The following is a 12126-nucleotide window of genomic DNA, read 5'->3' as shown; positions in this document are numbered from 1 at the left end:
AAATCCATATTTTCTATGCATGAAACTGCACTCTCCATTCAAACTATGTATAAAAGCTGAATTTAACAATCAGCAGGCGAGTTTCTACCATGGAAACCCCACTGAGCTGTGCCTCGTATTACTTGAATCTTCGCTTCTTTGAGGAGAAATCAAGGCAATTCCTATTATCCCAACCAATTTACCTCATGCCAGGAATTCAGCATGAACAGATTCTCTGACTTTTTTCCCCCCAAATCTCGAAGACCTGTATAGATAGTCCTCAACGTGCAACTATAATGGAGCCTGGAATTTTTGTCATCCGTAATGACAGTCGTAAGTTGAGACACCATGTGACTGAAACAATTTTGTGACTGTTTTTCAGGGAGATTGTTAAGCAAAGACTACAATTGTCCAGGAAGCTAATATATGGTATTCCTTTGGCTATTTTGTTTTGCCAGAAACCAGCCAAAAAAGCCAGTTTCTAGGAAAAAAAATAACATAAATCCTATCACATGACTGTAGAATGCTGCTGTTGGCCAAATCAGTTGCTAAGTAGCCAAAATGTTTTGTGAAGGGGGTGCCACCATCGGAATTCTGGAACTAGTCGTAAGAACCTTTTTGGAGGTCTGACATAACTTTGATCAGATGCTAAACAACTGGTCGTTAAGCAAGAACTATCTGTAATGGAGGAATTAGCAATAGCGGTTAGACTTATATACCGCTTCATAGGGCTTTCAGCCCTCTCTAAGCGGTTTACAGAGTCAGCATATCGCCCCCCACAGTCTGGGTCCTCATTTCACCCACCTCAGAAGGATGGAAGGCTGAGTCAACCTTGAGCCGGTGAGATTAGAACCGCTGAACTGTAGATAACGGTCAGCTGAAGTGGCCTGCAGTGCTGCACCCTAACCACTGCGCCACCTCGGCTGTACCATCTATGGTCTATATCCTATAGAACCTCCTTCTTTTATGGTGCCATGATTCATGCAATGCTTTTCTACTGGTAGGAGATGGGAGCTAAGTCCAGAGAAACCAGCCAATCGTTCTGCTTATAACATGCTGAACATGAGACATATAAGAGACAGACAGAATATAGCATGGCAGTTGGGGGGGGCACTTTTGTCCTGGCATAGCTTTCTGGTGGCTCCAAGGTGGGAGGTAGCAGTTTAACTTAGCCATATGGAAAGGCCCAAGCATTTCCAGGGAACACAGGATAAAACAGTATCTTGACATCAAATAGGGGATTGGTGAAACTTTCCCATTTTGCTTTGCTGTCTCACCCTGATTCTGCTTCTATGGTGGCGTTGATTGTTGACACAAACTGGTTGAATCTTGTCCATCCTGCCCTTGGAACAATGAAGACGATACCTTTTCCATTGTTCTTGCAAAGAAAAGTCAGCTCAGGGATGCAGAGCAAAGCTTTAGGTTCTCCAAGATCCCTCTCTCACAATTTCCCTGCTATTTTATCTTTAGTCACAAGGTGGTAACCTATCCTTGCAGAGTTCCTATGCGGGTGTTCTCAGCCATTGGAATCAACAAACCAAAAGCAAAGCTTAGCCACTATCCATATTTCAAGCTGATGTCTATGTCTATGTCTGTCCATGCATCCATCCATCCAGTGGTGGGTTTCAAAAAAAAATTGGACTTCTTCTGTAGGTGTGGCCTGCTTTCTGGGTCCACTGGTGGAACCTCTTCTAACTGGTTCGGTAGATTTGACGAACCGGTTCTACCGAACTGGTGCAAACTGGTAGGAACCCACCTCTCCATCCATCCATCCATCCATCCATCCATCCATCCATCCATCCATCCATCCATCCATCCATCCATAAATCCATCTCTCTCTCTCTCTCTCTCTCTCTCTCTCTCTCTCTCTCTCTCTCTCTCTCTCTCTCTCTCTCTCTCTCTCTCTCTCTCTCTCTCCCCCTCTTCCTCTCCCTCTCTCCCTCTCATCTCCCTATCTCCCTATCTCCCTATCTCCCTATCTATCTATCTATCTATCTATCTATCTTTCTATCTATCTATCTATCTATCTATCTATCTATCTATCTATCTATCTATCTATCTATCATCTATCTATCTATCTATCTATCTATCTATCTATCTATCTATCTATCTATCTATCTATCTATATATATATATATCTATATATATATATATCATCTATCTATCCCACCTCCCACAAAATTGCCCTTCTGGTTAGTAGCATTCAGAACCGCTGGGCAACCCTTCCTCCCAGCCTGTCTGTGGATGGTCTTCTCTCTCTTGTGATGCCCCACAGCTTCACCGCCATCCCCTTGTCCTGCTGCCTCCCAGACGGTATTGTCCAAAGAGTGATGGGAACAGTTGCTGCTGCAGGAATGTGGAATGTGCTCTTTCACAAGCTCTTTCACTCCCTCTTCGCTTCAGATTTTGTGTCAGTTGAAAGGTAGGAACGTCTGAGGATAACCAGAGCCTTTCGTTGAAATCCATCTAGGGGCAAGAGTGTAATTTCAGCCAAGGGATCACCAGGCTCTCCTCAGGAACATATTTGAATGATCCTGAGCATGTTCAGAATGTACTTCCCTCAGTATTCACCAACCACAGCCAGCCTCGGGACTTCTGGAATTATGAAACGAGACTTCTTCCCAGTTAAATATTTTCAGCCTTTCTGATCTTGGGTACTTTAGTTTTTAGATCAGTGTTTCTCAGTGTAAATATGTTTTATTTTCATTTTCATTTCATACGGTCACATATATACTGTGCATAACCGGGGCCATATAACATTGAGCAATAAACACAGCCATCCTTGTCAACAATACTCCCCCAAATACAAACCCAATGTACCACTTCAACCCTCCATACACCCTTTCTTTCACCCCCCTCCAACTTTCCTTTCTCCCCTCCAACATTCCCCTCTACCCTACTTCCCCTCCCCCTCTGTCACTCCTCTCTCCCAATACACTCCCTCCCTTCCATCTCACCCTCCCTCTGATCCTCTCTCCCACCCTCTCTACCCCTCTTTCTTCTTTCCCTCTGCTCCTCCCTTCGGTGTATTTCTACTATCTATCAATATATTCAGCTTCCTATTTTTACACTAGAATTAAAAACGCAACAGTATACAAGTGCAATCATATTAATCACTTTAAAATCCAGCACATACTATATTTCCCCCCTCCCCCTCCCCCCTAGAATCCCACCTCCATTCCCCCCCGACTTCCCAGAGCCCGTACACGGTATAGCTTTTTATCAAACACAGTCTGAAATATATTAAAACCAAAGAAATAAAAAAAAAAGGACTTCAAGTCGCCAAGGTTGAGAAACACTGTTTTAGATGGTTCAGCCTTTTTCATGAAAATAATAGAAAGGGGAAGGGGATTAGGAGGAGGAGGAGGACAACTGTATCACTGTCAGGATTCACAGATCAAAAAGATCACCTGATAATGGTCACCTCCATCTTTTTGCTTGTTCCAGGGAGCCCCTCACCAGAGGATAAGTTAGAGAGGGACTCTTTTATCAGCAGCACTGAACAGGGATGCCCTCTTCTGAAGGCTCCCAGTTTTCGTGAGGTCGTGCAACCCCCTGACACCCAGGAAGCTTAACTCTTGTAAGAAGTAGGTTACAATTTCCAGGACTTGTTGAAGTTGATTGATTGATTGATTATATTTGTATGCCGCCCTTTTCCCCTGAAGGGGACTCAGGGTGGCTCACAATTCAAATCAGGGAAAATGGGTACAGACAAAAAATAAAACAAAACATAACAATGCATAATTTAAAAACACACAACAGTCATGCCATTCGAGACGGGGGCAACAGCTCTTTAGCCCCAGGTGTGTCGGAACAGCCAGGTTTTAAGGGCTTTGCGGAAGGCCTGGAGGGTGGTGAGGGTTCGAATCTCCACGGGGAGTTCGTTCCAGAGGGTCGGAGCAGCCACAGAGAAGGCTCTCCTCCGGGTAGTTGCCAGTCGACACTGGCCGGCGGATGGAATTAGGAGGAGGCCTAGTCTGTGGGATCTAATTGGTCTAGTGGAGGTGATTGGCAGCAGGTGGTCTCTCAAGTTTTGCACACAGGGCTGTCTCTATTCTGAACAGGTTAGCAGAACATACACTACACATGTTGTAAATGTCTGGGCTAGCTGAGACCAGCAGCTACCATCCATTTAGGAACCAGGTAGGGGTTAAAGTTCACTACAGTTGAGATGGAGCATGTTTTCTACCTTCTCTGAAAGTGGTGCCTGGGGGAAATTATAATGCATTCGTCACAACCGCAGAGAGGAAGAAAAGAGATTTGTCTTTGCTGCATATGCTCTCAGGGTACATAAGGAGAATAAAATACATTTCTCACGAATAAAAAAGATGCAACACTTAGTGATGGTCAAGATTACTAATAATCTATCAAATCTTTATAGAGCCGAGGTGGCGCAGTGGTTAGAGTGCAGCACTGCAGGCTACTTCAGCTGACTGCAGTTCTGCAGTTCGGCGGTTCAAATCTCACCGGCTCAGGGTTGACTCAGCCTTCCATCCTTCTGAGGTGGGTAAAATGAGGACCCGGATTGTTGTTGGGGGAAATATGCTAACTCTGTAAACCGCTTAGAGAGGGCTGAAAGCCCCATGAAGCGGTATATAAGTCTAACTGCTATTGCTATTGCTAAATCGTACTAGGAAACAAAGAAAAACAATATAAATTGAAAGATACAAGCAACATGGTTCCAGTCATAAGTGGGAAGAGATAGATACTAGGGAGGAAGACAAGAATAATAGTAATACAGTCTTAGTAGATAGTTTGACAGTGTTTTGGGGATTAGTTGTTTAGCAAAGTGATGGCATTCGGGAGAAAACTTTCCTTGTGTCTAGTTGTTCTGGTGTGCACTGCTTTATAGTGTCATTTTGAGGGTAGGAGTTGAGACAATTTATGTCCAGGATGTGAGGGATCTGTAGATATTTTCCGAGCCTTATTTTTGACTCGGGCAGTATACAGGTCCTCATTGGAAGGCAGGTTGGTAGCCATTGTTTTTTTTCCTGCAGATCTAATTATCTGTTGAAGTCTGCTTCAATGGATTTTATTTTTCAAAATAAAAAAGGAAGTTTGAGGAACCAGCACTAGGAAGCACTACAAACTGTGAAAATAATCTTGCAGATTTAGGCAATTGCCAGGAACAGAAACCCTCCAGGATTTTGCTGGGACATCTTGCCGAATGGAAACATCATTGTGGATGGAAGAATCAAGGACCAGTTTCACATGGAAGAAAATAGACATCAGGGCTTATACTGTAGCTCTTCTGACATTATTGTAATCAAATTAGAATATGAATTAGCGTGTGTGTACATAGTCACCTGAATCTGAAGTCATATACCTTAATCAATTATGTTTCCTTAACAAGAAAGAAGCATTTTACAAGTAAAGATTCTTTAAATCTGCATCCCAGTTAGTATTGTACTCACTTATGAATCATGAGAACATTCACTTGGAGTTAAACAAATTCGTTTACAGCAGAGGTGAGTTTCTACCAGTTCCGCCCAGTTCAGCCAAACGGGAGTGGGTTATGCCGGCCTGGATTGCAGAACTGGCAGTGACCCAGGCTGGCCACACCCCTGAACCGGTTCCCTGGTTGCCACAGTCACTGCCGCCATCCTTTCTGGGAGTTCTGTGCATGCGCAGAACAATTTCTATTGAACTGTGCATGTGCATGCAGAACGCATCAAGTGCATAGCGCACATGCAGCGAGCATGGGCACAGTGCATGCAAGAGAAAACTGGCAGTAACGCCGGCTAGAACCCACCCCTGGTTTACAGGGAAGCTACATGCCAGCTGGTTAAATTAGGGTGCAAAATCTAATCATATATTTTCTCAAAGAGATGAGAGCTGAAGTTCTGCTCCTTTCCACCTTCTTTCCCCAATAGGCTTGGATGACAATTCTAATGCGTTCCATCCAGAATGGTAAGTGGCCAGAGGTAATGGGAAATTCCACTTGTAAACATCTGAAGAACCCACTTGGAAAGAAAATGGAAGCTCTCCTGACACTACAAGTGTATCCAGCTATGGCAGACGCTTTTTTATATACTCATCTACGTTATGTATTCATATAGCAGACTATAAAACAAGAACGACATAAAAGCAGTAGCCACATACTAAGAAGATAAAAGCAGCAGCAAATCCAAAGAATTCCACAAAGTTAAAATAATGAGTAAACGTAAGCATCTGCCAATAGAATGGTTTTCTAAAATGTGGTGTCCGTACATGCCAATTAAGTATAGACGATGGAGTTGGCCACTTGTACTGCCGTATTTCACAGATGCTGAAGAGTTTTGTTTTTCTGATTAAGTATATTAGGCACACTAATATAGGCTATCATATAGTCCCATAAACACTCAAGAGCATCCTTTCCCCCACCAAAACTAAGAGCATCTTTTCCATCAAGGGAAAATAGTACATACACAGCAGTGGTGGGATTCAAATAATTGAACAACCAGTCCTCTGCCCTAATGACCAGCTGGGTAGGCGTGGCTTGGTGGTCTTGTGACTGGGTGGGTGTGGCCAACTCAATGTCACTCAGGTCGATGGGCGCTCTGCCTTAGGTGTTACAATGTAATAAGGGTTAACCGAAGAGGCAGTTTCTGTAAGCAGGTCAATAAAGATTAGGCTAGAAACAACACCAGAATGTTTCCTTCCTGCCTTCCTTACAGGATTAGCCCTGTAAAGTGGGGAAAAAACAAAAGGAGATTTCTTCCAACAACTGGTTCTCCAAACTGCTTAGAAAGTTACCAACCAGTTCTCCCGAATAGGTGCGAACTGGCTGAATCCCACCACTGATACACAGCCATCATGGTATTTTCTTCCACAGTGTGGCAAGGCACTGCGCATGGGCTCCTCGATATTGGGATGAGAGAATCAGTATTTATTCATCAAATTTATATAGCCACCCATCTCACAAGATGCGACTTTGGGCAACACGCAGTAGTCATTAAAAAGAATACAGGTTTAAAAACAGACATTAAAAAATAGATATTTGACTGCCATTTCAGATAGTTTTCTAGATTAGAGATCCTACTTTGTATGGAATAGTGTGAGAGCATGTTTTGAGTGAACCTGGGCTTTGGTTGGTCTTAGGGCATTCTGGCCCAAATGTGCTCAAAGTGACTGCTAAGGTTCTTAATACAAGCAGAGGAAGTTCCATGCGCTGCTGGTGAAGGAACTCTGCTATCTTCATCCACACTTTTTCTGTCTTACTAAAAAGTGTTGAGTAAAAGCATTAAGGAAGGAAGGAGGGAATGTAGGAGAGAAGGAAGGGGGAAGGAAGGAGGAAAGGAAGAGGGAAAGGAAGGAGAGAAGGAGAAAAGAAAGGAGGGAAGGAAGAAGGGAGGGAAGGAAGGAGGGAAGGAGAGAAGGAGGGAAGGGGAAGGAGGGAGGGAAGGAAGGGGAGTAGGAGAGAAGAAACGAGGGAAGGAAAGAGGGAAGAAGAAGTAGGACCGTTGTAAGATAAGATGGATCTATGGGATGTTAAAAAAGCAATCTTCAAGTATATTGTCAACAGTAGGGAAAAATTGTTATAAATACATATTATTAATAACAGTTATGAGATCATATAATTGTGAATGTATATATGAAATTGATAAAATAAAATAAAATTTAAAAAAAAGCATTAAGGTAACAATGGCTCAAAGAATCAATCTTTCACAATCTGAAAAGCAAAAACAAGGAAAAGGACAGAACCTGATGTCTTTGTTTTTAGAAAAAAATGACCAGAATCCCTACCCATCTTTCTATAGACCTATTATACAATATTTGGGAAGAAATGTTCATTGGTTACAAGCCTTAGACATTTGATTTCATTGATAAAAATGCAGTCCTCACTTTTCCATCAGCATCACACAAAACCAGAAAGCACTTAAAAGCAGCAAATGTGATGGTGAAAGGAGAATAAAAAGCATCAACGTGTAGCCATTCAAGAGCAACCCATTTGAAGGGGTCAGAAGCTTTTTTTATATACCAAAAAAAACCCTCCAATTAGTCTCAAAGGTCCTATTAGATTCCACCTTGATTTAATTGCTTAGAACTATGCCACAGGTGGCACGCAGAGCCCTTTCTGCGGGCACGCCAGCCATCGCCCCAGCCCAGCTCCACTGCGTACGCCTCCCGCTGGCCAGCTGGTCTTCACACATGCATGGGGGGGTGGGGTTATGTGCGGGGTGTGTGTGTGGTGCTCGCATTGTATTTGGGGGGCTCGCGCAGTGCCCCTGCGCCCTGTTTTGGCTTCCAGGTTGGTGCTGTAGGCCTTCCAGGCCTAAGATGAGGTGCTGCGGGCATGCATGTGTGAGGATTGCACGCGCATCCACAGTGGCCCAGGCGCACATGAGGGTTTGCACGGATGCGCCCGGGCACACGGTGTGCATGTTTCGCTTGCGTTGCATGTGATGACCAAAAGGTAGCAATCACCCGCCTGGACTAAAATGATACTTCCTCCCCATTTCCAATGTATGTCAATGTATGAGCCGACGTGGCACAGTGGTTAGGGTGCAGCACTGCAGGCCACTTCAGCTGACTGCTATCTGCAGTTCAGCGGTTCAAATCTCACCGGCTCAAGGTTGACTCAGCCTTCCATCCTTCCGAGGTGGGTGAAATGAGGACCCGGATTGTTGTTGGGGGCAATATGCTGACTCTGTAAACCGCTTAGAGAGGGCTGAAAGCCCTATGAAGCGGTATATAAGTCTAACTGCTATTGCGAAACACCATGATATTTTTAGAAAGCAGGACAAATACGATAAGTATGATAAAAATGCTATTTTTCAGAAATCAGTTGGATAGCATTCAGCGCCCAGGTCCTCCTTGTTCAACCTGCCCTGCTCTTCTCCTGGCGTTAACGAAGGCCCCCAAATAGTGAAGAGGACTCAATATTGTGTTTGAAGAACTGCAGGGAAAACCAACCTCAGACAACATGTTCTTACTATTGGGCAGGTGTTCCCACTCAGTGATGACTGCTGATGCCCAGTGGGGAGTTAGGGGATCACTTCCAAGACATTGCTTTAGTTGGTGTAGCAACTGGTGGGTGTGCGGTTGTTGTTGTTGTTGTTATCAGTGATCTTGGAGTCTGTCAGGCAGCCAGGGAATGCTCCCCTCCCAGCTGGGTTGCTAATATTGGACTCTTGACTTGATCTGCCAGGAACGGATGCCAGGTTATTCTCCTATGGGTAAGAAGACATCACAGCCTCCATCCCATACCAGGCAAATATAGGAGGGCTGGGTAAACCAGCCGAGAGTTTGCTTTGATGAAGTTTCCAGTCTCGTTTGAGTGGTACTTAAGATATGCTGATATTTTAGCCATCTCGGCTAAATTTGTGACTTTCAATGTCCATTCTTGAATTGTAGGCAAGTCTTCCTTCTTCCAGTATTGCGCCACCAACAATCTAGCTGTGGCTATTAAGTGCAAAATCAAATTAATCTCCGCAGCTGTACAATCAGTAATTATACCCAACAAAAATAACTGAGGAGTAAACTTTATCCTTTTTTTTAAAGAACATTTTGCACAATCCACCATATTTTTTATCCGAAATGCCTTAACCTGTTTGCAAGTCCACCATACATGAAAATATGTAGCGTCGAGAGAATCACATCTCCAATATTTGGGTTGTAAGTTCGGATACATAGAAGCCAACTTTTTAGGATCTAAATGCCATCTATAAAACATCTTATAACATCTTTTATTAATTGTTTCCTTTCATTTAAGAGGGCTTCTGTTTGGGCAAGTAAAATTTATCTAATGATTGCCTATTTAAGGACGTAGTTGTTGCATTCCTAAAATGCATCCCAGTTACTCCTGTCTCATTCCTTGCAAAAGTGTGCTTTGAATGCCAAGAATTTTGCTACTAAAGTAATTGCCCATTAGTTCTATTTAATTTATTATTTTTTTTGCAGGATTACTATTCAAATGAAAACGTAATAGGGAGGGATAAAAATTTACTATCAAAACAGACCTAAAGGAACAGATTCTTAACTTTTCCAGCCAGACCTTTCTGCTTCTAGATGTTGCTCTGATTTCTTTCCATTCCCGGAGGCCATCTCGTTGAGCAATTAAATACCTTGAGATTTCAATTGGTCATAGCATGCTTGTTTATCTAGCTACATCACTGGAGAAAGCAGATTTGAGAATGGAATGTGTCTCTCTTCCCCCCAAAGGCATTTAAATTACTTTGCTTCCTTTCCTCAGCGCTTACATATCCATTGTAGAAGATTTGCAACCAAGCGCAATCGACACGTGGAAAAAATGGAATTTTTTTTGCTGAAATGGCAGAAAGTTGGGGAATGCCTCTACTTTTCTGTAATAAAAGCTTCCTAAAGTGGTAGATTACAGGCTGTTTGCCAGTGGGTTGTTTTGCAATGTTACAGAATGTGAGGGATTCCTTTCATTCCTCCCCCTTTTTTTAAACACCTGGGGGAGGAAGGGCTTGATGGCTGGGAAATTCTAGGAGTTGAAGTCCACTTATCTTAGAGTTGCCAAGGGTTGAGAAACACTGCTCTAGATTCAGCAGGGAATGGAAGCTGGCAAAACCCATATACGGATCCAAATATATTTCTTTTTCTAGCATATGCCTCTGGAGGACAGCCCGAAACTGATGCTTAAATTTACAGTCACAAAGGGAATTCAGAGATTTGGCATGTCCTGTGCCAAGAACTGCTGGGTTGAGGATGACATTTCCATCTCTTTTACTAACAATCCCCAGACTGTTGACCTTCAAATGTTGAACTTTTAAAAAAGAATTGGGGAGGGGGGGAGGGTTGCGACACCATCTATTGTGCGCGCGCGGCAATGGTAGGAATGGCAACGTGATGTCCCTCTGAATTATAGTCATGCCACGACAACAACACTGGAGAGGATTAAGAGAAAGTGAGTGAAAGATGATTCAAAATGACAGGTGATTGACTTTTAGCTCAAGCTCCCGTCTCCTAATTCCTTCCAGCTTCTCCAAGGAAGTTCTAGTGAAGGTGGTAGCAATGAGCTCCAGGTAACCAAAATCATGCTGGGTTTCGACGGGTTCAGTGCCAACAGGGCATTTCATGTTATCTGAAGCCCGAGTCTCGCCTTCCTGCCAGAGGACTCCTGTTTGTGAGTTTTCTAAAGCTATAAATGGAAACTCTTGCCGGGAAGAAATTATCACCCAGGCATTCTGATCCAGTCCAGCCTCACCACTCGAGTCTGGGCAGTCATGGCTTCTAACACCTAGCCAGCTAAGCTCCTTCTTTTTGGGATTTAAATCTTCCTCTTGCTGGGAAATGGAGATAGGAAAATGTAAGAGAGTCTCTTCAGCAAAAGACATGTTATCCCAAAGGAATCCGAAGGTAGGATGCGATTTTCCTTAGCGTTATTATTATTAAGATACTAGAGGCTGGGAAGAAAAGTTAGTCGCTATTTTTATACTTCCTCCAGTGACCTTAATGATTAACAGGTCAGCCTGTTGGGTGTTGAAACTAATCATGCTATAATCTTTCAGCAGGGATTAAAGAGCTATATAATCGATATTTCCCTGGATAGGAATTTTTTCAGAGGATAAATCCTGGATCTGCTGATGCTGAGTGTCTGGGGTTGTCTAAAAATGAAACCATTCTATAATTGGCTAAAACAATCCTGCAATTTACTAAATACTAAATTACACTGCACTCAGTGTTAGGCAAAAGGGCATGAGAAAAAAGAATCAGGGAAGATTCGTGTCACAAAGTCTTGTTTCATTTTGTTTATGCTCCCTCCTGATTACAACTTCAGTGGGAAAGATAGAATTTGCTTGGGCCAATAATTGTTATTCCCAGGGTTAGCGAGGCACCCTGTTATTCCTAACACTGGGAATTGATTAGATTTAGATTTAGAAGGTTTATTTATATGCAGCCCTTTTCCCTGGGGGGACTCAGGGCGGCTTACAATCCAAAAAGGAAAGGGGGGGAAAACAGACTTTTTACATATAAGACAATACATAATTAAAACACAACATTCATACCATTCGGGCGGGTTACAATCTTAGCCCCAGGCCTGACAGGATAGCCAGATTCTGAGGGCTGCGCGGAAGGTCTGGAGGGTGGTGAGAGCACGAATCTCCACGGGGAGATCGTTCCATAGGGTCGGAGCTACCACCGAGAAGGCTCTCCTCCGCGTGGTTGCCAGTCGGCATTGACCAGCAGATGGAACTCGGA

At 43.4% G+C, this 12126-nt stretch overlaps 1 protein-coding gene across 1 annotated transcript in view; it reads left to right on the top strand.

Annotated features, from left to right (window-relative positions):
• The first annotated feature begins 10858 nt into the window (after positions 1 to 10858).
• The window catches only part of MLIP (muscular LMNA interacting protein), a 59675-nt gene continuing 58407 nt past the window's right edge, over positions 10859 to 12126 (top strand). Inside the window, exon 1 of the mRNA XM_087718956.1 lies at positions 10859 to 11283. Within this exon, the coding sequence (XP_087575082.1) occupies positions 11218 to 11283 (66 nt within the window). The 5' untranslated portion in view covers positions 10859 to 11217. The remainder of the gene's footprint in view (positions 11284 to 12126) is intronic.

Source organism: Thamnophis sirtalis, unplaced genomic scaffold (genome assembly GCF_051295495.1).
Source record: "Thamnophis sirtalis isolate CommonGarterSnake01/CBP01778 unplaced genomic scaffold, rThaSir2_p1.2 scaffold_6, whole genome shotgun sequence".
In the NCBI taxonomy this organism is placed as follows: domain Eukaryota; kingdom Metazoa; phylum Chordata; class Lepidosauria; order Squamata; family Natricidae; genus Thamnophis; species Thamnophis sirtalis.
This window is presented reverse-complemented; position numbering and strand designations above follow the sequence as displayed.